This window comes from Salvelinus fontinalis, chromosome 29, assembly GCF_029448725.1.
Source record: "Salvelinus fontinalis isolate EN_2023a chromosome 29, ASM2944872v1, whole genome shotgun sequence".
Lineage (NCBI taxonomy): Eukaryota > Metazoa > Chordata > Actinopteri > Salmoniformes > Salmonidae > Salvelinus > Salvelinus fontinalis.
In genome coordinates, this window is record NC_074693.1 from 18512185 (window position 1) to 18539684 (window position 27500).

At 55.7% G+C, this 27500-nt stretch overlaps 1 protein-coding gene across 1 annotated transcript in view; it reads right to left on the reverse strand.

Annotated features, from left to right (window-relative positions):
• The window catches only part of gpc3 (glypican 3), a 413930-nt gene that overhangs the window by 195290 nt on the left and 191140 nt on the right, over positions 1 to 27500 (reverse strand). The window contains exon 6 of the mRNA XM_055888482.1: positions 18983 to 19094. Within this exon, the coding sequence (XP_055744457.1) occupies positions 18983 to 19094 (112 nt within the window). The remainder of the gene's footprint in view (positions 1 to 18982; positions 19095 to 27500) is intronic.

Sequence of the window (27500 nt, forward strand, 5' to 3'; positions counted from 1 at the left end):
TCATGCTGTGGGGATGTTTTTCAGCGGCAGGGACTGGGAGACTAGTCAGGATTAAGGCAAAGATGAACAGAGAAAAGTACAGAGATCCTTGATGAAAACCTGCTCCAGAGCTCTCAGGACCTCAGACTGGGGCGAAGGTTCACCTTCCAACAGGACAATGACCCTCAGCACACAGCCAAGACAACGCAGGAGTGGCTTCAGGACAAGTCTCTGAATGTCCTTGAGTGACCCAGCCCGAACTTGAACCCGATTGGACTTCTCTGGAGAAACCTGAAATAGCTGTGCAGCAACACTCCCCTTCCAACCTGACAGAGCTTGAGAGGATCTGAAGAGAAGAATGGGAAAAACACCCCAAATACAAGTGGGCAAAGCTTGTAGCGTCATACCCAAAAAGACTCAAGGCTGTAATCGCTGCCAAAGGTGCTTCAACAAAGTACTTAGTAAAGGGTCTGAATACTTATGTAAATGAGATAGTTCAGTTTTTTACTTTGAATACACTTGCAAAAATGTATAAAAACCTGTTGTTCCTTTTTCATTATGGAGTATTGTGTGTAGACTGATGAGGAAATAAAACAAATTAATCAATTTAAGAACAAGGTTTTAATGTAACAAAATGTGGAAAAAAGTCAAGGGGTCTGAATAATTTCCGAATGCACTTGATGTAAGTCATAATTTGAAGATGTTGGTAACACGTTTAGTAAAAGTGTTAATGTCCTCGACGCCGGTGTGTGGAGGATATATTGGCATGGTTTACCGACCCTGGACGAAAAACACGCCAATATATCCTCCACACACCGGCTTCTCTGGCATTATCACTTCAGTGTACACTTGCTGTACCTATGTCTATCATTCACTTTGTCTGTGGGTGTAAAGTACATAGAAAGAGGATTTGACGAAGCAGAGCTTTGAGAGAGAGACAGGACTGAGAGTATGATGGGGTGGGGGAGCTCTGAACACTCACAACCAAAAAACATATCCTCTCCTTAGGAGAGGGACTAAGCGTGCTTGAGGTAATGCAGCAAAAGTAATTGAGAAAATGACAGCGTCTCCCTGAGGTGGATCTCCCCCACTCCCACACCCTCCCCTTTGAGAGGCTTGAGCTGGGGAAGAGAGGGGGCACAGTTCCTCCTTACATGTCCTTGCCCAGTTTGTTTGAACGGGAGAGAGATACAGTAATCCATTGAGACAGGCCTTCAGCACACAAGCACTAGCCCCTCTGATCGACGCAATCACACACGCACACGCGCACGCACGCACGCACGCACGCACGCACGCACACACACACACACACACACACACACACACACACACACACACACACACACACACACACACACACACACACACACACACACACACACACACACACACACACACACACACACACACACACACACATACACAGAGGGAAGCTGACCTGACCTGGGCTCCCTGTTGAAGCAGAGGGGGGTTCAGTCCTGCATGTCAACAGCCAGAACCTTACAACAACAACCAGGGAGAACACAGATCTCATTGGCTGATACAACCAACTAGCTACTGAGTCAGACTGGGAGGGTATGGGCGGGCACCTGTTAGCACCCTCGGCTCCCTCTGAGGTGGGTTGTCATGGAAACGGAGGAGCAGTTGGTATGTAGGGGGCCTTGATGACAGACAGCAGAGGCTTAGTCAGTGTGTTGATGGTGGAGCTGGTCCTGTTTCCCGTCACAAAAACTTTGATCCCCACATTGTCAGAATAGTTCAGGTAGCAGTGACCTAATTGATAGTAAGGTGTTGTGCAATAATTTAGCAATGTACAATATTTCGTTTTTTTAATAGGTATATTAGAATGTCTATCCAATATTAATGTATTTCTATGAGCAATGTTTTTAATTCTGTGTTGAACCATGTCTCCATGTCCTGATGTTTCCATGTCCTGATGTTTCCATGTCCTGATGTCTCTATGTCCTGATGTCTCTATACCCTGATGTCTCTATGTCTTGATGTCTCTATGTCCTGATGTCTCTATACCCTGATGTCTCTATGTCTTGATGTCTCTATGTCTTGATGCCTCTATGCCCTGATGTCTCTATGCCCTGATGTCCGCTGATGTCTCTATATCCGGGTGTCCCCTGATGTCTCTATGTCCTGATGTCCCCTGATGTATATATGTCCTGATGTCTCTATGTGCTGATGTCTGCTGATGTTTATATGTCCTGATGTCTCTATGTGCTGATGTCTGCTGATGTTTATATGTCCTGATGTCCCCTGATGTATATATGTCCTGATGTCTCTATGTGCTGATGTCTGCTGATGTCTCTATGTCCTGATGTCTCTATGTCCTGATGTCCCCTGATGTCCCCTGATGTCTCTATGTCCTGATGTCTCTATGTGCTTATGTCTCTGTGTCCTGATGCTTCTATGTGCTTAGGTCTCTATGTCCTGATGTCCCCTGATGTCTCTATCTACTGATGTCTCTATGTGTGTATGTCTCTATGTCTTGATGTCTCCTGATGTATCTATGTCCTGATGTCCCCTGATGTATCTATCTACTGATGTCTCTATGTGTGTATGTCTCTATGTCCTGATGTCCCCTGATGTATCTATGTCCTGATGTCCCCTGATGTATCTATCTACTGATGTCTCTATGTGTGTATGTCTCTATGTCCTGATGTCCCCTGATGTATCTATGTCCTGATGTCCCCTGATGTATCCATCTCCTGATGTCCCATGATGCCGCTATGTCCTGATGTCCCCGGATGTATATATGTCCTGGTGTCTCTATGTCCTGATGTGCCCTGATGTCTCTATGCCCTGATGTCTCTATGTGCTGATGTCGCTATGTGCTGATGTCTCTATGACCTGATGTCCCCTGATGTCTCTATGCCCTGATGTCTCTATGTCCTGATGTCTCTATGTGCTGATGTCTCTATGACCTGATGTCCCCTGATGTCTCTATGTCCTGGTGTCTCTATGTCCTGATGTCTCTATGTGCTGATGTCTCTATGTGCTGATGTCTCTATGTCCTCATGTCCCCTGATGTATATATGTCCTGGTGTCTCTATGTGCTGATGTCTCTATGTCCTGATGTCTCTATGACCTGATGTCCCCTGATGTCTCTATGTCCTGGTGTCTCTATGTCCTGATGTCTCTATGCCCCGATGTCTCTATGTGCCGATGTCTCTATCTGCTGATGTCTCTATGTGCTGATGTCTCTATGTCCTGATGTCCCCTGATGTCTCTATGTCCTGATGTCTCTATGTCCTGATGTCCCCTGATGTCTCTATGTCCTGATGTCTCTATGTGCTTATGTCTCTGTGTCCTGATGCCTCTATGTGCTTAGGTCTCTATGTCCTGATGTCCCCTGATGTCTCTATCTACTGATGTCTCTATGTGTGTATGTCTCTATGTCTTGATGTCTCCTGATGTATCTATGTCCTGATGTCCCCTGATGTATATATGTCCTGGTGTCTCTATGTCTTGATGTCTCTATGTCCTGATGTCCCCTGATGTCTCTATGTCCTGATGTCCCCTGATGTATATATGTCCTGGTGTCTCTATGTCTTGATGTCTCTATGTCCTGATGTCCCATGATGTATCTATGTCCTGATGTCCCCTGATGTATATATGTCCTGGTGTCTCTATGTCTTGATGTCTCTATGTCCTGATGTGCCTTGATGTCTCTATGCCCTGATGTCTCCATGTCCTGATGTCTCTATGTCCTGATGTCTCTATGACCTGATGTCTCTATGACCTGATGTCCCCTGATGTCTCTATGTTCTGATGTCTCTATCTCCTGATGGCCCCTGATATCTCTATGTGCTGATGTCTCTATGACCTGATGTCTCTATGACCTGATGTCCACTGTTGTCTCTATGTTCTGATGTCTCTATCTCCTGATGGCCCCTGATGTCTCTATGCCCTGATGTCTCCATGTCCTGATGTCTCTATGTCCTGATGTCTCTATGACCTGATGTCTTTATGACCTGATGTCCCCTGATATATCTATGTCCTGATGTCTCTATGACCTGATGTCTCTATGACCTGATGTCCCCTGATGTCTCTATGTTCTGATGTCTCTATGACCTGATGTCTCTATGTTCTGATGTCTCTATCTCCTGATGGCTCCTGATGTCTCTATGCCCTGATGTCTCCATGTCCTGATGTCTCTATGTCCTGATGTCTCTATGACCTGATGTCTTTATGACCTGATGTCCCCTGATATATCTATGTCCTGATGTCTCTATGACCTGATGTCTCTATGACCTGATGTCCCCTGATGTCTCTATGTTCTGATGTCTCTATGACCTGATATCTCTATGTGCTGATGTCTCTATGACCTGATGTCTCTATGACCTGATGTCCACTGTTGTCTCTATGTTCTGATGTCTCTATCTCCTGATGGCCCCTGATGTCTCTATGCCCTGATGTCTCCATGTCCTGATGTCTCTATGTCCTGATGTCTCTATGACCTGATGTCTTTATGACCTGATGTCCCCTGATATATCTATGTCCTGATGTCTCTATGACCTGATGTCTCTATGACCTGATGTCCCCTGATGTCTCTATGTTCTGATGTCTCTATCTCCTGATGGCCCCTGGTGTCTCTATGTGCTGATGTCTCTATGACATGATGTCTCTATATCCTGATGTCTCTATGTCCTGATGTCTCTATGTTCTGATGTCTCTATGTCCTGATGTCTCTATGCGCTGATGTCTCTATGACCTGATGTCTCTATGTCCTGATGTCTCTATGTCCTGATGTCTCTAGGACCTGATGTGTTTATGACCTGATGTGTTTATGACCTGATGTCTCTATGTCCTGATGTCTCTATGACCTGATGTATTTATGACCTGATGTCCCCTGATGTCTCTATGTCCTGATGTCTCTATGACTTGATGTCTTTATGACCGGATGTCCCCTGATGTCTCTATGACCTGATGTCTCTATGTCCTGATGTCCCCTGATGTCTCTATGTTCTGATGTCTCTATGACCTGACATCTTTATGTCCTGATGTCTCTATATGCTGATGTCTCTATGTCCTGATGTCTCTATCTGCTGATGTCTCTATGACCTGATGTCCCCTGATGTCTCTATGTCCTGATGCCTCTATGACCTGATGTCTCTATGACCTGATGTCCCCTGATGTCTCTATATTCGGATGTCTCTATGTCCTGATGTCCCCTGATGTCTCTATGACCTGACGTCTCTATGTCCTGATGTCCGCTGATGTTTCTATGTCCTGATGTCCCCTGATGTCTCTATGTCCTGATGTCTCTATGACCTGATGCCTCTATGCCCTGATGTCCCCTGATGTCTCTATGTTCTGATGTCTCTATGTCCTGATGTCTCTATGTGCTGATGTCTCTATGTCCTGATGTCTCTATGACCTGATGTCCCCTGATGTCTCTATGTCCTGATGTCTCTATGACCTGATGTCTTTATGACCTGATGTCCCCTGATGTATCTATGTCCTGATGCCTCTATGACCTGATGTCTTTAAGACCTGATGTCCCCTTATGTCTCTATGTTATGATGTTTCTAAGGCTACCCAAAACGTTTGACCCAAGTTAAACAATTTAGAGTCAATGCTACCAAATACTAATTGAGTGTATGTAAACTTCTGACCCACTGGGAATGTGATGAAATAAATAAAAGCTGAAATAAATCATTCTCTACTAATATTCTGACATTTCACATTCTTAAAATAAAGTGTTGATCCTAACTGACCTAAGACAGGGAATTTTTACTCTGATTAAATGTCAGGATTTGTGAAAAACTGAGTTTTAATGTATTTGCCTAAGGTGTATGTAAAATTCCGACCTCAACTGTAGCTGCAGAATAACCTACATTCCATATGGCTGAGTCAGAACCAGATAGTTATACAGAGTAACCTGCATTCCATATGGCTGGGTCAGAACCAGAGAGCTCTACAGAGTAACCTGCATTCCATATGGCTGGGTCAGAACCAGAGAGCTCTAAAGAGTAACCTGCATTCCATATGGCTGGGTCAGAACAAGGGGTAGGGGCCAGGCCCAGGGATAGGGGCTAGGCTCAGGGATAGGGGCTAGGCCCAGGGATAGGGGCTAGGCTCAGGGATAGGGGCTAGGCTCAGGGATAGGGGCTAGGCCCAGGGATAGGGGCCAGGCCCAGGGATAGGGGCTAGGCTCAGGGATAGGGGCTAGGCTCAGGGATAGGGGCTAGGCTCAGGGATAGGGGCTAGGCTCAGGGGTAGGGGCTAGGCTCAGGGATAAGGGCCAGGCCCAGGGACAGGGGCTAGGCTCAGGGATAGGGGCTAGGCTCAGGGGTAGGGGCCAGGCCCAGGGATAGGGGCTAGGCTCAGGGGTAGGGGCCAGGCCCAGGGGTAGGGGCTAGGCTCAGGGGTAGGGGCTAGGCCCAGGGGTAGGGGCTAGGCCCAGGGACAGGGGCTAGGCTCAGGGATAGGGGCTAGGCTCAGGGATAGGGGCCAGGCCCAGGGGTAGGGGCTAGGTTCAGGGGTAGGGGCTAGGCCCAGGGGTAGGGGCTAGGCCCAGGGACAGGGGCTAGGCTCAGGGATAGGGGCCAGGCCCAGGGATAGGGGCTAGGCTCAGGGATAGGGGCTAGGCTCCAGGCCCAGGGGTAGGGGCTAGGCTCAGGGGTAGGGGCTAGGCTCCAGGCCCAGGGGTAGGGGCTAGGCTCAGGGGTAGGGGCTAGGCCCAGGGGTAGGGGCTAGGCTCAGGGGTAGGGGCCAGGCCCAGGGATAGGGGCTAGGCTCAGGGATAGGGGCTAGGCTCCAGGCCCAGGGGTAGGGGCTAGGCTCAGGGGTAGGGGCTAGGCTCCAGGCCCAGGGGTAGGGGCTAGGCTCAGGGATAGGGGCTAGGCTCCAGGCCCAGGGGTAGGGGCTAGGCTCAGGGATAGGGGCTAGGCTCCAGGCCCAGGGGTAGGGGCTAGGCTCAGGGGTAGGGGCTAGGCCCAGGGGTAGGGGCTAGGCTCAGGGGTAGGGGCTAGGCTCAGGGGTAGGGGCTAGGCTCAGGGGTAGGGGCTAGGCTCAGGGGTAGGGGCTAGGCCCAGGGGTAGGGGCTAGGCTCAGGGACAGGGGCCAGGCCCAGGGGTAGGGGCAAGGCCCAGGGATAGGGGCTAGGCTCAGGGGTAGGGGCCAGGCCCAGGGGAAGGGGCCAGGCCCAGGGATAGGGGCTAGGTCCAGGGATAGGGGCCAGGCCCAGGGACAGGGGCTAGGCTCAGGGATAGGGGCTAGGCTCAGGGATAGGGGCTAGGCTCAGGGACAGGGGCTAGACTCAGGGACAGGGGCTAGGCTCAGGGATAGGGTCTAGGCTCAGGGATAGGGGCCAGGCCCAGGGATAGGGGCTAGGCTCAGGAATAGGGGCTAGGGGCTAGGCTCAGGGGTAGGGGCCAGGCTCAGGGGTAGGGGCTAGGCTCAGGGATAGGGGTCAGGCCCAGGGATAGGGGCTAGGCTCAGGGATAGGGGCTAGGCTCAGGGATAGGGGCTAGGCTCAGGGATAGGGGCTAGGCTCAGGGATAGGGGCTAGGCTCAGGGATAGGGGCTAGGCTCCAGGCCCAGGGGTAGGGGCTAGGCCCAGGGGTAGGGGCTAGGCTCAGGGACAGGGGCTAGGCTCAGGGATAGGGGCTAGGCTCAGGGATAGGGGCCAGGCCCAGGGATAGGGGCTAGGCTCAGGAATAGGGGCTAGGGGCTAGGCTCAGGGGTCGGGGCCAGGCCCAGGGACAGGGGCTAGCCTCAGGGATAGGGGCTAGGCTCAGGGATAGGGGCTAGGCTCAGGGGTAGGGGCTAGGCCCAGGGACAGGGGCTAGGCTCAGGGACAGGGGCTTGGCTCAGGGATAGGGGCCAGGCCCAGGGACAGGGGCTAGGCTCAGGGACAGGGGCTAGGCTCAGGGATAGGGGCTAGGCCCAGGGATAGGGGCTAGGCTCAGGGGTAGGGGCCAGGCCCAGGGATAGGGGCTAGGTCCAGGGATAGGGGCCAGGCCCAGGGACAGGGGCTAGGCTCAGGGATAGGGGCTAGGCTCAGGGATAGGGGCTAGGCTCAGGGGTAGGGGCTAGGCTCAGGGACAGGGGCTAGGCTCAGGGATAGGGGCTAGGCTCAGGGATAGGGGCCAGGCCCAGGGATAGGGGCTAGGCTCAGGAATAGGGGCTAGGGGCTAGGCTCAGGGGTAGGGGCCAGGCTCAGGGGTAGGGGCTAGGCTCAGGGATAGGGGTCAGGCCCAGGGATAGGGGCTAGGCTCAGGGATAGGGGCTAGGCTCAGGGATAGGGGCTAGGCTCCAGGCCCAGGGGTAGGGGCTAGGCCCAGGGGTAGGGGCTAGGCTCAGGGACAGGGGCTAGGCTCAGGGATAGGGGCTAGGCTCAGGGATAGGGGCCAGGCCCAGGGATAGGGGCTAGGCTCAGGAATAGGGGCTAGGGGCTAGGCTCAGGGGTAGGGGCCAGGCCCAGGGACAGGGGCTAGGCTCAGGGATAGGGACTAGGCTCAGGAGTAGGGGCTAGGCCCAGGGGTAGGGGCTAGGCCCAGGGACAGGGGCTAGGCTCAGGGACAGGGGCTAGGCTCAGGGATAGGGGCCAGGCCCAGGGACAGGGGCTAGGCTCAGGGACAGGGGCTAGGCTCAGGGATAGGGGCTAGGCTCAGTGGTAGGGGCTAGGCCCAGGGGTAGGGGCTAGGCCCAGGGGTAGGGGCTAGGCTCAGGGATAGGGGCTAGGCTCAGGGACAGGGGCCAGGCCCAGGGGTAGGGGCTAGGCCCAGGGGTAGGGGCTAGGCCCAGTGGTAGGGGCTAGGCTCAGGGATAGGGGCTAGGCTCAGGGGTAGGGGCTAGGCTCAGGGACAGGGGCTAGGCTCAGGGATAGGGGCTAGGCTCAGGGATAGGGGCCAGGCCCAGGGATAGGGGCTAGGCTCAGGAATAGGGGCTAGGGGCTAGGCTCAGGGGTAGGGGCCAGGCTCAGGGGTAGGGGCTAGGCCCAGGGACAGGGGCTAGGCTCAGGGACAGGGGCTTGGCTCAGGGATAGGGGCCAGGCCCAGGGACAGGGGCTAGGCTCAGGGACAGGGGCTAGGCTCAGGGATAGGGGCTAGGCCCAGGGATAGGGGCTAGGCTCAGGGGTAGGGGCCAGGCCCAGGGACAGGGGCTAGGTCCAGGGATAGGGGCCAGGCCCAGGGACAGGGGCTAGGCTCAGGGATAGGGGCTAGGCTCAGGGATAGGGGCTAGGCTCAGGGGTAGGGGCTAGGCTCAGGGACAGGGGCTAGGCTCAGGGATAGGGGCTAGGCTCAGGGATAGGGGCCAGGCCCAGGGATAGGGGCTAGGCTCAGGAATAGGGGCTAGGGGCTAGGCTCAGGGGTAGCGGCCAGGCTCAGGGGTAGGGGCTAGGCTCAGGGATAGGGGTCAGGCCCAGGGATAGGGGCTAGGCTCAGGGATAGGGGCTAGGCTCAGGGATAGGGGCTAGGCTCCAGGCCCAGGGGTAGGGGCTAGGCCCAGGGGTAGGGGCTAGGCTCAGGGACAGGGGCTAGGCTCAGGGATAGGGGCTAGGCTCAGGGATAGGGGCCAGGCCCAGGGATAGGGGCTAGGCTCAGGAATAGGGGCTAGGGGCTAGGCTCAGGGGTAGGGGCCAGGCTCAGGGGTAGGGGCTAGGCTCAGGGATAGGGGTCAGGCCCAGGGATAGGGGCTAGGCTCAGGGATAGGGGCTAGGCTCAGGGATAGGGGCTAGGCTCAGGGATAGGGGCTAGGCTCAGGGGTAGGGGCCAGGCCCAGGGACAGGGGCTAGGTCCAGGGATAGGGGCCAGGCCCAGGGACAGGGGCTAGGCTCAGGGATAGGGGCTAGGCTCAGGGATAGGGGCTAGGCTCAGGGGTAGGGGCTAGGCTCAGGGACAGGGGCTAGGCTCAGGGATAGGGGCTAGGCTCAGGGATAGGGGCCAGGCCCAGGGATAGGGGCTAGGCTCAGGAATAGGGGCTAGGGGCTAGGCTCAGGGGTAGCGGCCAGGCTCAGGGGTAGGGGCTAGGCTCAGGGATAGGGGTCAGGCCCAGGGATAGGGGCTAGGCTCAGGGATAGGGGCTAGGCTCAGGGATAGGGGCTAGGCTCCAGGCCCAGGGGTAGGGGCTAGGCCCAGGGGTAGGGGCTAGGCTCAGGGACAGGGGCTAGGCTCAGGGATAGGGGCTAGGCTCAGGGATAGGGGCCAGGCCCAGGGATAGGGGCTAGGCTCAGGAATAGGGGCTAGGGGCTAGGCTCAGGGGTAGGGGCCAGGCCCAGGGACAGGGGCTAGGCTCAGGGATAGGGACTAGGCTCAGGAGTAGGGGCTAGGCCCAGGGGTAGGGGCTAGGCCCAGGGACAGGGGCTAGGCTCAGGGACAGGGGCTAGGCTCAGGGATAGGGGCCAGGCCCAGGGACAGGGGCTAGGCTCAGGGACAGGGGCTAGGCTCAGGGATAGGGGCTAGGCTCAGTGGTAGGGGCTAGGCCCAGGGGTAGGGGCTAGGCCCAGGGGTAGGGGCTAGGCTCAGGGATAGGGGCTAGGCTCAGGGACAGGGGCCAGGCCCAGGGGTAGGGGCTAGGCCCAGGGGTAGGGGCTAGGCCCAGTGGTAGGGGCTAGGCTCAGGGATAGGGGCTAGGCTCAGGGGTAGGGGCTAGGCTCAGGGACAGGGGCTAGGCTCAGGGATAGGGGCTAGGCTCAGGGATAGGGGCCAGGCCCAGGGATAGGGGCTAGGCTCAGGAATAGGGGCTAGGGGCTAGGCTCAGGGGTAGGGGCCAGGCTCAGGGGTAGGGGCTAGGCTCAGGGATAGGGGTCAGGCCCAGGGATAGGGGCTAGGCTCAGGGATAGGGGCTAGGCTCAGGGATAGGGGCTAGGCTCAGGGATAGGGGCTAGGCTCCAGGCCCAGGGGTAGGGGCTAGGCCCAGGGGTAGGGGCTAGGCTCAGGGACAGGGGCTAGGCTCAGGGATAGGGGCTAGGCTCAGGGATAGGGGCCAGGCCCAGGGATAGGGGCTAGGCTCAGGAATAGGGGCTAGGGGCTAGGCTCAGGGGTAGGGGCCAGGCCCAGGGACAGGGGCTAGGCTCAGGGATAGGGACTAGGCTCAGGAGTAGGGGCTAGGCCCAGGGGTAGGGGCTAGGCCCAGGGACAGGGGCTAGGCTCAGGGACAGGGGCTAGGCTCAGGGATAGGGGCCAGGCCCAGGGACAGGGGCTAGGCTCAGGGACAGGGGCTAGGCTCAGGGATAGGGGCTAGGCTCAGTGGTAGGGGCTAGGCCCAGGGGTAGGGGCTAGGCCCAGGGGTAGGGGCTAGGCTCAGGGATAGGGGCTAGGCTCAGGGACAGGGGCCAGGCCCAGGGGTAGGGGCTAGGCCCAGGGGTAGGGGCTAGGCCCAGTGGTAGGGGCTAGGCTCAGGGATAGGGGCTAGGCTCAGGGACAGGGGCCAGGCCCAGGGGTAGGGGCCAGGCCCAGGGATAGGGGCTAGGTCCAGGGATAGGGGCCAGGCCCAGGGACAGGGGCTAGGCTCAGGGATAGGGGCTAGGCTCGGGGATAGGGGCTAGGCTCAGGGACAGGGGCTAGGCTCAGGGACAGGGGCTAGGCTCAGGGACAGGGGCTAGGCTCAGGGATAGGGGCCAGGCCCAGGGATAGGGGCTAAGCTCAGGAATAGGGGCTAGGGGCTAGGCTCAGGGGTAGGGGCCAGGCTCAGGGGTAGGGGCCAGGCTCAGGGATAGGGGTCAGGCCCAGGGATAGGGGCTAGGCTCAGGGATAGGGGCTAGGCTCAGGCATAGGGGCTAGGCTCAGGGATAGGGGCTAGGCTCAGGGATAGGGGCTAGGCTCAGGGATAGGGGCTAGGCTCCAGGCCCAGGGGTAGGGGCTAGGCCCAGGGGTAGGGGCTAGGCTCAGGGACAGGGGCTAGGCTCAGGGATAGGGGCTAGGCTCAGGGATAGGGGCCAGGCCCAGGGATAGGGGCTAGGCTCAGGAATAGGGGCTAGGGGCTAGGCTCAGGGGTAGGGGCCAGGCCCAGGGACAGGGGCTAGGCTCAGGGATAGGGGCTAGGCTCAGGGATAGGGGCTAGGCTCAGGGGTAGGGGCTAGGCCCAGGGACAGGGGCAAGGCTCAGGGACAGGGGCTTGGCTCAGGGATAGGGGCCAGGCCCAGGGACAGGGGCTAGGCTCAGGGACAGGGGCTAGGCTCAGGGATAGGGGCTAGGCCCAGGGATAGGGGCTAGGCTCAGGGGTAGTGGCCAGGCCCAGGGATAGGGGCTAGGTCCAGGGATAGGGGCCAGGCCCAGGGACAGGGGCTAGGCTCAGGGACAGGGGCTTGGCTCAGGGATAGGGGCCAGGCCCAGGGACAGGGGCTAGGCTCAGTGACAGGGGCTAGGCTCAGGGATAGGGGCTAGGCCCAGGGATAGGGGCTAGGCTCAGGGGGAGGGGCCAGGCCCAGGGATAGGGGCTAGGCTCAGGGATAGGGGCTAGGCTCAGGGGTAGGGGCTAGGCTCAGGGACAGGGGCTAGGCTCAGGGATAGGGGCTAGGCTCAGGGATAGGGGCCAGGCCCAGGGATAGGGGCTAGGCTCAGGAATAGGGGCTAGGGGCTAGGCTCAGGGGTAGGGGCCAGGCTCAGGGGTAGGGGCTAGGCTCAGGGATAGGGGTCAGGCCCAGGGATAGGGGCTAGGCTCAGGGATAGGGGCTAGGCTCAGGGATAGGGGCTAGGCTCAGGGATAGGGGCTAGGCTCAGGGATAGGGGCTAGGCTCCAGGCCCAGGGGTAGGGGCTAGGCCCAGGGGTAGGGGCTAGGCTCAGGGACAGGGGCTAGGCTCAGGGATAGGGGCTAGGCTCAGGGATAGGGGCCAGGCCCAGGGATAGGGGCTAGGCTCAGGAATAGGGGCTAGGGGCTAGGCTCAGGGGTAGGGGCCAGGCCCAGGGACAGGGGCTAGGCTCAGGGATAGGGACTAGGCTCAGGAGTAGGGGCTAGGCCCAGGGGTAGGGGCTAGGCCCAGGGACAGGGGCTAGGCTCAGGGACAGGGGCTAGGCTCAGGGATAGGGGCCAGGCCCAGGGACAGGGGCTAGGCTCAGGGACAGGGGCTAGGCTCAGGGATAGGGGCTAGGCTCAGTGGTAGGGGCTAGGCCCAGTGGTAGGGGCTAGGCCCAGTGGTAGGGGCTAGGCTCAGGGATAGGGGCTAGGCTCAGGGACAGGGGCCAGGCCCAGGGGTAGGGACTAGGCTCAGGGGTAGAGGCTAGGCTCAGGGATAGGGGCCAGGCCCAGTGGTAGGGGCTAGGCTCAGGGGTAGGGGCTAGGCCCAGGGGTAGGTGCTAGGCTCAGGGATAGGGGCCAGGCTCAGGGGTAGGGGCTAGGCTCAGGGGTAGGGGCTAGGCCCAGGGGTAGGGGCTAGGCTCAGGGGTAGGGGCTAGGCCCAGGGGGAGGGGCTAGGCTCAGGGATAGGGGCTAGGCCCAGGGGTAGTGGCTAGGCTCAGGGGTAGGGGCTAGGCCCAGGGGTAGGGGCTAGGCCCAGGGGGAGGGGCTAGGCTCAGGGATAGGGGCTAGGCTCAGGGATAGGGGCCAGGCCCAGTGGTAGGGGCTAGGTTCAGGGGTAGGGGCTAGGCCCAGGGGTAGGGGCTAGGCTCAGGGATAGGGGCCAGGCCCAGGGATAGGGGCTAGGCTCAGGGATAGGGGCTAGGCTCCAGGCCCATGGGTAGGGGCTAGGCCCAGGGGTAGGGACTAGGCTCCAGGCCCAGGGGTAGGGGCTAGGCTCAGGGATAGGGGCTAGGCTCCAGGCCCAGGGGTAGGGGCTAGGCTCAGGGATAGGGGCTAGGCTCCAGGCCCAGGGGTAGGGGCTAGGCCCAGTGGTAGGGGCTAGGCTCAGGGATAGGGGCTAGGCTCAGGGACAGGGGCCAGGCCCAGGGGTAGGGACTAGGCTCAGGGGTAGAGGCTAGGCTCAGGGATAGGGGCCAGGCCCAGTGGTAGGGGCTAGGCTCAGGGGTAGGGGCTAGGCCCAGGGGTAGGTGCTAGGCTCAGGGATAGGGGCCAGGCTCAGGGGTAGGGGCTAGGCTCAGGGGTAGGGGCTAGGCCCAGGGGTAGGGGCTAGGCTCAGGGGTAGGGGCTAGGCCCAGGGACAGGGGCTAGGCTCAGGGACAGGGGCTAGGCTCAGGGATAGGGGCCAGGCCCAGGGACAGGGGCTAGGCTCAGGGACAGGGGCTAGGCTCAGGGATAGGGGCTAGGCTCAGTGGTAGGGGCTAGGCCCAGTGGTAGGGGCTAGGCCCAGTGGTAGGGGCTAGGCTCAGGGATAGGGGCTAGGCTCAGGGACAGGGGCCAGGCCCAGGGGTAGGGACTAGGCTCAGGGGTAGAGGCTAGGCTCAGGGATAGGGGCCAGGCCCAGTGGTAGGGGCTAGGCTCAGGGGTAGGGGCTAGGCCCAGGGGTAGGTGCTAGGCTCAGGGATAGGGGCCAGGCTCAGGGGTAGGGGCTAGGCTCAGGGGTAGGGGCTAGGCCCAGGGGTAGGGGCTAGGCTCAGGGGTAGGGGCTAGGCCCAGGGGGAGGGGCTAGGCTCAGGGATAGGGGCTAGGCCCAGGGGTAGTGGCTAGGCTCAGGGGTAGGGGCTAGGCCCAGGGGTAGGGGCTAGGCCCAGGGGGAGGGGCTAGGCTCAGGGATAGGGGCTAGGCTCAGGGATAGGGGCCAGGCCCAGTGGTAGGGGCTAGGTTCAGGGGTAGGGGCTAGGCCCAGGGGTAGGGGCTAGGCTCAGGGATAGGGGCCAGGCCCAGGGATAGGGGCTAGGCTCAGGGATAGGGGCTAGGCTCCAGGCCCATGGGTAGGGGCTAGGCCCAGGGGTAGGGACTAGGCTCCAGGCCCAGGGGTAGGGGCTAGGCTCAGGGATAGGGGCTAGGCTCCAGGCCCAGGGGTAGGGGCTAGGCTCAGGGATAGGGGCTAGGCTCCAGGCCCAGGGGTAGGGGCTAGGCTCAGGGGTAGGGGCTAGGCCCAGGGGTAGGGGCTAGGCTCAGGGGTAGGGGCCAGGCCCAGGGATAGGGGCTAGGCTCAGGGATAGGGGCTAGGCTCCAGGCCCAGGGGTAGGGGCTAGGCTCAGGGGTAGGGGCTAGGCTCCAGGCCCAGGGGTAGGGGCTAGGCTCAGGGATAGGGGCTAGGCTCCAGGCCCAGGGGTAGGGGCTAGGCTCAGGGATAGGGGCTAGGCTCCAGGCCCAGGGGTAGGGGCTAGGCTCAGGGGTAGGGGCTAGGCCCAGGGGTAGGGGCTAGGCTCAGGGGTAGAGGCTAGGCTCAGGGGTAGGGGCCAGGCTCAGGGGTAGGGGCTAGGCTCAGGGATAGGGGTCAGGCCCAGGGGTAGGGGCTAGGCTCAGGGATAGGGGCTAGGCTCAGGGATAGGGGCTAGGCTCAGGGATAGGGGCTAGGCTCAGGGATAGGGGCTAGGCTCCAGGCCCAGGGGTAGGGGCTAGGCCCAGGGGTAGGGGCTAGGCTCAGGGACAGGGGCTAGGCTCAGGGATAGGGGCTAGGCTCAGGGATAGGGGCCAGGCCCAGGGATAGGGGCTAGGCTCAGGAATAGGGGCTAGGGGCTAGGCCCAGGGACAGGGGCTAGGCTCAGGGATAGGGACTAGGCTCAGGAGTAGGGGCTAGGCCCAGGGGTAGGGGCTAGGCCCAGGGACAGGGGCTAGTCTCAGGGACAGGGGCTAGGCTCAGGGATAGGGGCCAGGCCCAGGGACAGGGGCTAGGCTCAGGGACAGGGGCTAGGCTCAGGGATAGGGGCTAGGCTCAGTGGTAGGGGCTAGGCCCAGGGGTAGGGGCTAGGCCCAGGGGTAGGGGCTAGGCTCAGGGATAGGGGCTAGGCTCAGGGACAGGGGCCAGGCCCAGGGGTAGGGGCTAGGCCCAGGGGTAGGGGCTAGGCCCAGTGGTAGGGGCTAGGCTCAGGGATAGGGGCTAGGCTCAGGGACAGGGGCCAGGCCCAGGGGTAGGGGCTAGGCTCAGGGGTAGAGGCTAGGCTCAGGGATAGGGGCCAGGCCCAGTGGTAGGGGCTAGGCTCAGGGGTAGGGGCTAGGCCCAGGGGTAGGTGCTAGGCTCAGGGATAGGGGCCAGGCTCAGGGGTAGGGGCTAGGCTCAGGGGTAGGGGCTAGGCCCAGGGGTAGGGGCTAGGCTCAGGGGTAGGGGCTAGGCCCAGGGGGAGGGGCTAGGCCCAGGGGTAGGGGCTAGGCTCAGGGGTAGGGGCTAGGCCCAGGGGTAGTGGCTAGGCTCAGGGGTAGGGGCTAGGCCCAGGGGGAGGGGCTAGGCCCAGGGGGAGGGGCTAGGCTCAGGGATAGGGGCCAGGCCCAGGGGTAGGGGCTAGGCTCAGGGGTAGGGGCTAGGCTCAGGGGTAGGGGCTAGGCCCAGGGGTGGGGGCTAGGCTCAGGGGTAGGGGCTAGGCCCAGGGGTAGGGGCTAGGCCCAGGGGTAGAGGCTCAGGGGTAGGGCCTAGGCCCAGGGGTAGGGGCTAGGCCCAGGGGTAGGGGCTAGGCCCAGGGGTAGGGGCTAGGCCCAGGGGTAGGGGCTAGGCTCAGGGGTAGGGGCTAGGCCCAGGGGTAGGGGCTAGGCTCAGGGGTAGGGGCTAGGCTCAGGGGTAGGGGCTAGGCCCAGGGGTAGGGGCTAGGCTCAGGGGTAGGGGCTAGGCCCAGGGGTAGGGGCTAGGCCCAGGGGTAGAGGCTCAGGGGTAGGGCCTAGGCCCAGGGGTAGGGGCTAGGCCCAGGGGTAGGGGCTAGGCTCAGGGGTAGGGGCTAGGCCCAGGGGTAGGGGCTAGGCCCAGGGGTAGGGGCTAGGCTCAGGGGTAGGGGCTAGGCCCAGGGGTAGGGGCTAGGCCCAGGGGTAGGGGCTAGGCTCAGGGGTAGGGGCTAGGCCCAGGGGTAGGGGCTAGGCCCAGGGGTAGGGGCTAGGCCCAGGGGTAGGGGCTAGGCCCAGGGGTAGGGGCTAGGCCCAGGGGTAGGGGCTAGGCCCAGGGGTAGAGGCTCAGGGGTAGGGGCTAGGCCCAGGGGTAGGGGCTAGGCCCAGGGGTAGGGGCTAGGCCCAGGGGTAGGGGCTAGGCCCAGGGGTAGGGGCTAGGCCCAGGGGTAGGGGCTAGGCCCAGGGGTAGGGGCTAGGCCCAGGGGTAGAGGCTCAGGGGTAGGGGCTAGGCCCAGGGGTAGGGGCTAGGCCCAGGGGTAGGGGCTAGGCCCAGGGGTAGGGGCTAGGCCCAGGGGTAGGGGCTAGGCCCAGGGGTAGAGGCTCAGGGGTAGGGGCTAGGCTCAGGGGTAGGGGCTAGGCTCAGGGGTAGGGGCTAGGCCCAGGGGTAGGGGCTAGGCTCAGGGGTAGGGGCTAGGCTCAGGGGTAGGGGCTAGGCTCAGGGGTAGGGGCTAGGCCCAGGGGTAGGGGCTAGGCCCAGGGGTAGGGGCTAGGCTCAGGGGTAGGGGCTAGGCCCAGGGGTAGGGGCTAGGCCCAGGGGTAGGGGCTAGGCTCAGGGGTAGGGGCTAGGCTCAGGGGTAGGGGCTAGGCTCAGGGGTAGGGGCTAGGCTCAGGGGTAGGGGCTAGGCTCAGGGGTAGGGGCTAGGCTCAGGGGTAGGGGCTAGGCCCAGGGGTAGGGGCTAGGCCCAGGGGTAGGGGCTAGGCCCAGGGGTAGGGGCTAGGCCCAGGGGTAGGGGCTAGGCCCAGGGGTAGGGGCTAGGCCCAGGGGTAGGGGCTAGGCTCAGGGGTAGGGGCTAGGCCCAGGGGTAGGGGCTAGGCCCAGGGGTAGGGGCTAGGCCCAGGGGTAGGGGCTAGGCCCAGGGGTAGGGGCTAGGCTCAGGGGTAGGGGCTAGGCCCAGGGGTAGTGGCTAGGCTCAGGGGTAGGGGCTAGGCCCAGGGGTAGGGGCTAGGCCCAGGGGTAGGGGCTAGGCTCAGGGGTAGGGGCTAGGCCCAGGGGTAGGGGCTAGGCCCAGGGGTAGGGGCCAGGCCCAGGGGTAGGGGCCAGGCCCAGGGGTAGGGGCTAGGCCCAGGGGTAGGGGCTAGGCCCAGGGGTAGGGGCTAGGCCCAGGGGTAGGGGCTAGGCCCAGGGGTAGGGGCTAGGCTCAGGGGTAGGGGCTAGGCCCAGGGGTAGGGGCTAGGCTCAGGGGTAGGGGCTAGGCCCAGGGGTAGGGGCTAGGCCCAGGGGTAGGGGCTAGGCTCAGGGGTAGGGGCTAGGCCCAGGGGTAGGGGCTAGGCCCAGGGATAGGGGCTAGGCTCAGGGGTAGGGGCTAGGCCCAGGGGTAGGGGCTAGGCCCAGGGGTAGGGGCTAGGCCCAGGGGTAGGGGCTAGGCTCAGGGGTAGGGGCTAGGCCCAGGGGTAGGGGCTAGGCCCAGGGATAGGGGCTAGGCCCAGGGGTAGTGGCTAGGCTCAGGGGTAGGGGCTAGGCCCAGGGATAGGGGCTAGGCCCAGGGGTAGGGGCTAGGCCCAGGGATAGGGGCTAGGCCCAGGGATAGGGGCTAGGCCCAGGGATAGGGGCTAGGCCCAGGGATAGGGGCTAGGCCCAGGGGTAGTGGCTAGGCTCAGGGGTAGGGGCTAGGCCCAGGGATAGGGGCTAGGCCCAGGGATAGGGGCTAGGCCCAGGGGTAGGGGCTAGGCCCAGGGGTAGGGGCTAGGCCCAGGGGTAGGGGCTAGGCCCAGGGATAGGGGCTAGGCCCAGGGGTAGGGGCTAGGCCCAGGGGTAGGGGCTAGGCCCAGGGGTAGGGGCTAGGCCCAGGGGTAGGGGCTAGGCCCAGGGGTAGGGGCTAGGCTCAGGGGTAGGGGCTAGGCCCAGGGGTAGGGGCTAGGCCCAGGGGTAGGGGCTAGGCCCAGGGGTAGGGGCTAGGCCCAGGGGTAGGGGCTAGGCCCAGGGGTAGGGGCCAGGCCCAGGGGTAGGGGCCAGGCCCAGGGGTAGCGGCCACACATGTGCCCTCCATCAACAGCCTGTTTTGACTGACCTGAGAATAAACATATATGAAAGTACCCACAAACGCATAAACGCACGCACGCACGCACACACACACACACACACACACACACACACACACACACACACACACACACACACACACACACACACACACACACACACATGCAGACCACCTGGTTGATGTGTTTGAGTTTGTCGATGATCTGGGAGATGACTGGTTCAGGGGCTTTGATCTTAGGGTCAGGGCCATGAGGGTGAGAGCGCTTCACACCTGGGACAGGAAACCTGGGAAAGACAGAAAAAGAAAATACAATTTTTGTTTTCATCAGATCCATTTTTGAAAAGCTGCCTTGTTCTCTTTGGTGTTAAATAAATCACATGAATGGTATGGTGAACAGGACATTTGACTACACTCCACCGACTAGTGCCCAATATGAAGCTCTATCGCCATCTAGTGTTGATAAGACAAATAAACGCTCTTCAGACAGGATTTTTAACAATTTAGAAACAAATCACCAGTAACTCGAGGTGCATTCATAAGTCAATAATTGAATATTATGTGTAAGATAAGATGTGATGCATGGTCATACGTCATATCCCCAATCTATCCTCCAGTCGGTTTACTACGTAGAGTAGTGATAACATTTGATTTGATAGCCTGAATCACAGAATGGAAAGCCCCAGTTCCAGACGGATAAGATCCTGCAGAGGCGTAGTCTGAGGTAGGTAGGTGGAGGAGGAGGGAGAAAAATATGCTGGAACTTCCTCTCTGTATATTGTACTGAAGCAGCCCAGGTTGTTACCCTTCCTCTGTGTTATATTGTAATGAAGCAGCCCAGGTTGGAACTCTTCCTCTCTGTATATTGTACTGAAGCAGCCCAGGTTGGAACTCTTCCTCTGTGTTATATTGTACTGAAGCAGCCCAGGTTGGAACTCTTCCTCTCTGTATATTGTACTGAAGCATCCCAGGTTGGAAATCTTCCTCTCTGTATATTGTACTGAAGCAGCCCAGGTTGGAAATCTTCCTCTCTGTATATTGTACTGAAGCATCCCAGGTTGGAACTCTTCCTCTCTGTATATTGTACTGAAGCAGCCCAGGTTGGAACTCTTCCTCTGTGTTATATTGTACTGACAGAGTCCAGGTTGTTACCCTTCCTCTGTGTTATATTGTACTGAAGCAGCCCAGGTTGGAACTCTTCCTCTGTGTTATATTGTACTGAAGCAGCCCAGGTTGGAACTCTTCCTCTGTGTTATATTGTACTGAAGCAGCCCAGGTTGGAACTCTTCCTCTGTGTTATATTGTACTGAAGCAGCCCAGGTTGGAACTCTTCCTCTGTGTTATATTGTACTGAAGCAGCCCAGGTTGGAACTTTTTCTCTGTGTTATATTGTACTGAAGCAGCCCAGGTTGGAACTCTTCCTCTGTGTTATATTGTACTGAAGCAGCCCAGGTTGGAACTTTTTCTCTGTGTTATATTGTACTGACAGAGTCCAGGTTGTTACCCTTCCTCTGTGTTATATTGTACTGAAGCAGCCCAGGTTGGAACTCTTCCTCTGTGTTATATTGTACTGAAGCAGCCCAGGTTGGAACTCTTCCTCTGTGTTATATTGTACTGAAGCAGCCCAGGTTGGAACTCTTCCTCTGTGTTATATTGTACTGAAGCAGCCCAGGTTGGAACTCTTCCTCTGTGTTATATTGTACTGAAGCAGCCCAGGTTGGAACTCTTCCTCTGTGTTATATTGTACTGAAGCAGCCCAGGTTGGAACTCTTCCTCTGTGTTATATTGTACTGAAGCAGCCCAGGTTGGAACTTTTTCTCTGTGTTATATTGTACTGACAGAGTCCAGGTTGTTACCCTTCCTCTGTGTTATATTGTACTGAAGCAGCCCAGGTTGGAACTCTTCCTCTGTGTTATATTGTACTGAAGCAGCCCAGGTTGGAACTCTTCCTCTGTGTTATATTGTACTGAAGCAGCCCAGGTTGGAACTCTTCCTCTGTGTTATATTGTACTAAAGCATTCTCCCAGGTGCTGTCGTGCTCTCTGCTACGCCTGGCTTTAACCCTTTATGAGCCAAACTCTGATGCTATCAGCATGTCAACCTCGGAGAATGGCCCCACGTACGCAACCAGACAGGTGTGTTTACACAGCTGAATAGAAGAGGAACACACCCCCCAAAGGAATGTGAAACTGATTAAAGGATGACTGGCTCACACAGACTAAGGCATAGCTAGCTGCCTGTGCACCATCACGATAAGGGTGAAAATTATTGATGTTATCTTACAGTATATCCTCTCATAGAGAGCTGTCACACATGCTCCCGCTCTCCCTTTCTGGCGCTCGAGGGCGCAAGGCTGCCCTTCATTACGCACACCTGTTACCATCACTACGCACAGCAGCGCTCATTGGACGCACCTGGATTCCTTCCCGTTGTTGATTTCCCTGTCTATAACTGTCTGCTCCCCCGGTTGCTCCCTGTGTCTGCATCGTTACTTTGTCCTGTCTCCAGCTTCGATCCTCACAGAGAGAAATGGTATGGCATCTTTTTTTTTTCTTCAGTTAACTGACTGATATTATCTCATAGAACAAAACATATCAGATCTCCTAAGCCTGTGTTAACCTTATTTTCGGCGTTTATCCCAAAACTCTAACCCTAACTCATCGAAATGGCTGAACAAACCAGAGATAACTAATTTCATTTTTTTTAGGATTACAAGTTGGCAATCAAACTTTCATTGAGACAAATGTGCGTTTAAACGGTAAGGACAATTTAACCAGCGAGGACAGTGATGGGTTGCTGAGAACAGGAAAGGGAAGTGATGGTTTGCTGAGAACAGGAAAGGAAAGTGATGGTTTGCTGAGAACAGGAAAGGAAAGTGATGGTTTTCTGAGAACAGGAAAGGAAAGTGATGGTTTGCTGAGGACAGGAAAGGAAAGTGATGGTTTGCTGAGAACAGGAAAGGAAAATGATGGTTTTCAGAGAACAGGAAAGGAAAGTGATGGTTTTCTGAGAACAGGAAAGGAAAGTGATGGTTTGCTGAGAACAGGAAAGGAAAGTGATGGTTTGCTGAGGACAGGAAAGGAAAGTGATGGTTTGCTGAGGACAGGAAAGGAAAGTGATGGGTTGCTGAGAACAGGAAAGGAAAGTGATGGTTTTCTGAGAACAGGAAAGGAAAGTGATGGTTTGCTGAGAACAGGAAAGGAAAGTGATGGTTTTCTGAGAACAGGAAAGGAAAGTGATGGGTTGCTGAGAACAGGAAAGGAAAGTGATGGTTTTCTGAGAACAGGAAAGGAAAGTGATGGTTTGCTGAGAACAGGAAAGGAAAGTGATGGTTTTCTGAGAACAGGAAAGGAAAGTGATGGGTTGCTGAGAACAGGAAAGGAAAGTGATGGTTTTCTGAGAACAGGAAAGGAAAGTGATGGTTTTCTGAGAACAGGAAAGGAAAGTGATGGTTTGCTAAGAACAGGAAAGGAAAGTGAGGTCAGAGGAAGAGGAAGAGGAAATGGAGTGTCTGAAGAAGCCAACAGATGTAGGGAGGAGCGGTGGCACAGTGTGAAGCCATAGGCTGTTCATATCTCTATGACACACCCCCTCTCCTCCACCCCCCTCTCCCAACACTTCTCTCACCAACCCTCCTCCCTCCTCCCCACTCCTCTCCTCCCCGCTCCATCATCCATCAGCTCCTCATTAATACGGTGCCACCTAACTCATACTTTTCATTAAACCCTTAATTACATTTCCACCGTTATTTATCCTTCTAATCACATTAATAATACAGAGACATGTGATATACTACCAGCAGATAGAGGACATACACTGTATATACAAAAGTATGTGGACAACCCCTCAAATGAGTGGATTCGGCTATTTCAGCCACACCCATTGCTGACAGGTGTATAAAATCGAGCACACTGACATGCAATCTCCATAGACAAACATTGACAATAGAATGGCCTTACTGAAGAGCTCAGTGACTTTCAAGGTGGCACCATCATATGATGTCACCTTTCCAATGAGTCAAGTGCTGTTATTGTGAAGTGGAAACATCTAGGAGCAACAACGGCTCAGCCGTGAAGTGGTAGGCCACACAAGCTCACAGAAAAGGGCCGCCGAGTACTGAAGCGCGTAGCATGTAAAAATTGTCTGTCCTCTGTTGCAACACTCACTACCAAGTTCCAAACAGCCTCTGGAAGCAACGTCAGCACAAGAACTGTTCGTCGGGAGCTTCATGAAATGGGTTTCCATGGCCGAGGTGTAAAGCTTGCTGCCATTGGATCATTGGATCACTCTGGATCAGCAGAAACGCGTTCTTTGGAGTGATGAATCACGCTCAACCATCTGGCAGTCTGACGGACGAATCTGAGTTTGGCGGATGCCAGGAGAATGCTTCCTGCCCCAAAGCATAGTGCCAACTGTAAGGTTTGTTCAAGGAGGAATAATGGTCTGGGGTGTTTTTCATGGTTCTGGCTAGGCCCTTTGGTTCCAGTGAAGGGAAATCTTAACACTACAGCATACAATGACATTCTAGACAATTCAATGCTTCCAACTTTGTGGCAACAGTTTTGGCATGACAATGTCCTTGTGCACAAAGCGAGATCCATACAGAAATGGTTTGTCGAGATCAGTGGGGAAGAACTTGACTGGCCTGTAGAGAGCCCTTACCTCAACCCCATCGAACACCTTTGGGATGAATTGGAACGTAGACTGCGAGCCAGGCTTAATCGCCCAACATCAGTGCCCGACCTCACTAATGCTCTTGTGGCTGAATGCTGCGGGGACTTGCTTCCAATGTTCCAACATCTATTGGACAGCCTTTCCAGAGTGGAGGCTGTTATAGCAGCAAAGGGGAGACCAACTCCATATTAATTAACGCCCTTTATTTTGGAATGAGATGTTGGACGAGCATTTGGTCGTGTAGTGTACTTTTGGTAGTGTAGGTCATGATAGGCTGATGACGGCTAGTGATTCGATGTTAATAGCTATGATACATGCTATGGGCTAGGAGCTGCATCTCAGTGTTGCATAATGACACACAAAGAGCAAAGTGTGAATGAAGTGGTGGAAAATAAATAGAATTTGCACTAACAAATTCTGCAATATTTAGATAGGGACACAACTTGAATATGACATTAGATTACTAAGAGAAAAGTGGCATGTTTATTTTCAGTGCTGTGAGTTTGCCCACATCCTTTTGTGTGGTGTGAGGAGGCACCCTGAGTGTTTAAAAACATATTTGAGATGATGTGAAGGTGTCATTCCTCTGATCTTGGATACAGGTGACGAGAGACACATTTAGCTCAGACCTCGATGTGTCTACAGAAATAGTGTGAGAGGCATTCTGAGCTGGAGATGAATCTGCCCTGTGTAAAAGCTATGATACGTTAAGCCCTTTTGGTATAAACTGGATGAGAAGAAAAGAAGATTTGACTCAAATCAAATCCAATTGTATTTGTCACACGCTTCATAAACAGCAGGTGTAGACTAACAGTGGAATGCTTCATAAACAGCAGGTGTAGACTAACAGTGGAATGCTTCATAAACATCAGGTGTAGACTAACAATGGAACGCTTCATAAACAACAGGTGTAGACTAACAGTGGAATGCTTCAAAAACAGCAGGTGTAGACTAACAGTGGAATGCTTCATAAACAACAGGTGTAGACTAACAGTGGAATGCTTCATAAACAACCGGTGTAGACTAACAGTGAAATGCTTCATAAACAACAGGTGTAGACTAACAGTGGAACGCTTCATAAAAAACAGGTGTAGACTAACACTTCATAAACAACAGGTGTAGACTAACAGTGGAATGCTTCATAAACAACAGGTGTAGACTAACAGTGGAATGCTTCATAAACAACAGGTGTAGACTAACAGTGGAATGCTTCATAAACAACAGGTGTAGACTAAAAGTGGAACGCTTCATAAACAACAGGTGTAGACTAACAGTGGAATGCTTCATAAACAACAGGTGTAGACTAACAGTGGAACGCTTCATAAACAACAGGTGTAGACTAACAGTGCAACGCTTCATAAACAACAAGTGTAGACTAACGCTTCATAAACAACAGGTGTAGACTAACAGTGAAATGCTTCATAAACAACAGGTGTAGACTAACAGTGGAATGCTTCATAAACAGCAGGTGTAGACTAACAGTGGAATGCTTCATAAACATCAGGTGTAGACTAACAGTGGAACGCTTCATAAACAACAGGTGTAGACAAACGCTTCATAAACAACAGGTGTAGACTAACAGTGGAATGCTTCATAAACAGCAGGTGTAGACTAACAGTGGAATGCTTCATAAACAACAGGTGTAGACTAACAGTGGAATGCTTCATAAACAACAGGTGTAGACTAACAGTGGAACGCTTCATAAACAACAGGTGTAGACTAACAGTGAAACGCTTCATAAACAACAGGTGTAGACTAACAGTGGAATGCTTCATAAACAACAGGTGTAGACTAACAGTGGAATGCTTCATAAACAACAGGTGTAGACTAACAGTGGAATGCTTAATAAACAACAGGTGTAGACTAACAGTGAAATGCTTCATAAACAACAGGTATAGACTAACAGTGAAATGCTTCATAAACAACAGGTGTAGACTAACGCTTCATAAACAACAGGTGTAGACTAACAGTGAAATGCTTCATAAACAACAGGTGTAGACTAACAGTGGAATGCTTCATAAACAACAGGTGTAGACTAACAGTGAAATGCTTCATAAACAACAGGTGTAGACTACCAGTGGAATGCTTCATAAACAACCGGTGTAGACTAACAGTGAAATGCTTCATAAACAACAGGTGTAGACTAACAGTGAAATGCTTCATAAACAACAGGTGTAGAGTAACAGTGGAATGCTTCATAAACAACAGGTGTAGACTAACAGTGGAATGCTTACGGGCCCTTCCCAACAATGCAGAGAGAGAAAATAGAGAAATAATAGAAAAGTAAAACACGTAATAATGAAAGTAATAATAATTACACAATGAGTAACAATAACTTGGAAAAATACAAGGGGTACCAGTACCGAGTGAATGTGCAGGGGTACAAGGTAACTGAGGGAGATACAGTCTGCTCTCAGACAGGACATTGATAGTTGGAAATATATATAGCCTGCCCTACTCTCCGAGAGAACATTGACAGTATGAAATATAGTCTTCTCTGAGAGAGGACATTGACAGTTGGAAATATAGTCTTCTCAGAGAGGACATTGACAGTTGGAAATATAGTCTTCTCTGAGAGGACATTGACAGTTGGAAATATAGTCTTCTCTCAGAGAGGACATTGACAGTTGGAAATATAGTCTTCTCTGAGAGGACATTGACAGTTGGAAATACAGTCTTCTCTGAGAGGACATTGACAGTTGGAAATATAGTCTTCTCTGAGAGGACATTGACAGTTGGAAATATAGTCTTCTCTCAGAGAGGACATTGACAGTTGGTTGCAGAAGGACATTACAATCCCTCCATCCCACACCCTCTATATCTCTTTCCCTCTCTATCCCTCTGTCTCTTATCTTTAACCCTCTCCCCCTCTTTCTCCCTCTTTCTCTCCTTCTCTCCCTCCTTCCCTCTCTCACCATATCTCCATCTCTTCCTCCCTCCGTCTCATTCCCTCTCTATCACCCTCTCTCCACTGGCCCGTAATCACCCCCCCCAGGATACCTCGGCCCCCTCGCCACTCTGCTCTCTTCCCCCTTGGACGAGGCAGTAAGCCTTTTTATCTCTGAGAGTGTCCTCATCTCCTCTGTGACAGGCACACTGTGACTGAGGAAGGGCTGCCAGCCTGCGTGCTACAGACTGAAGGGTCTGGAATTGAGGACACAGGAAGGAAGCTAGTAAGACCCCATGGGTCATATTCAATAGGCACTAAACAGAAGAAAACAGACTGATTTAGGGAGGGACTACCTAAACTTGTCCAATAAGAATCTCTCATTTTCGTTTTCTGTTGCAATTTATTTTGTTACGTTTTGCTACTGTGTGCACTAATGAATACAGCCCTGTTTTTCTTGTAAGGAATACGAGCTTTGAGGAGATGTATTGTGACTACGTGAGAATCTCAACTGCATACTCCTCGTGTCCTCTTTCCTCTCTCTTCACCTCCTTCTCAAAACCTATTGGAGCAGAAGGTCAGAGGGGAGGGACCACTGGCTTTCTCATCCAATGGGTTTTGATAAGGCGCGAGGAGAGAAGAGAGGAGTATGCCAGGAGTAAGCAATTGAGATTCTCCCTATATCTAGGGTTGCTATACAGACTTATATGCTTCTTGAGGGGAAAAACATTAACTTCCCTCACCTCTCATTTCAATCAGAAGTGATGCTTTTGCATTGATTAGAATCAATATAAAATCATTATCTGAGGAGAAATAAAGTCGAACTAAGTGAGGCAAATTAAAATTGGGGCCAGATGAAGAGAGAGAACAAGGGAGAGAGGGAGAGAAAGTTACGATGCTGGAGCAAGGGAGACAGGAGGTGAAGTGAAATATTGCAGAATCCAAATTGGGTTCTGTGGGGTGCAGCGAGACATGGGCGAAGGATGAGAGAGCGATCGAAACAGCAATTAACCGAGCAGGAAAGAAGGAGAAAGTGCGACTGACATTAATAACCTTCTCATAGAGAGACAGAGTCCAGATTTACACTCACACACTGTCGGAGATGAGGCTCCACTGCAAAGCTCATCACTTC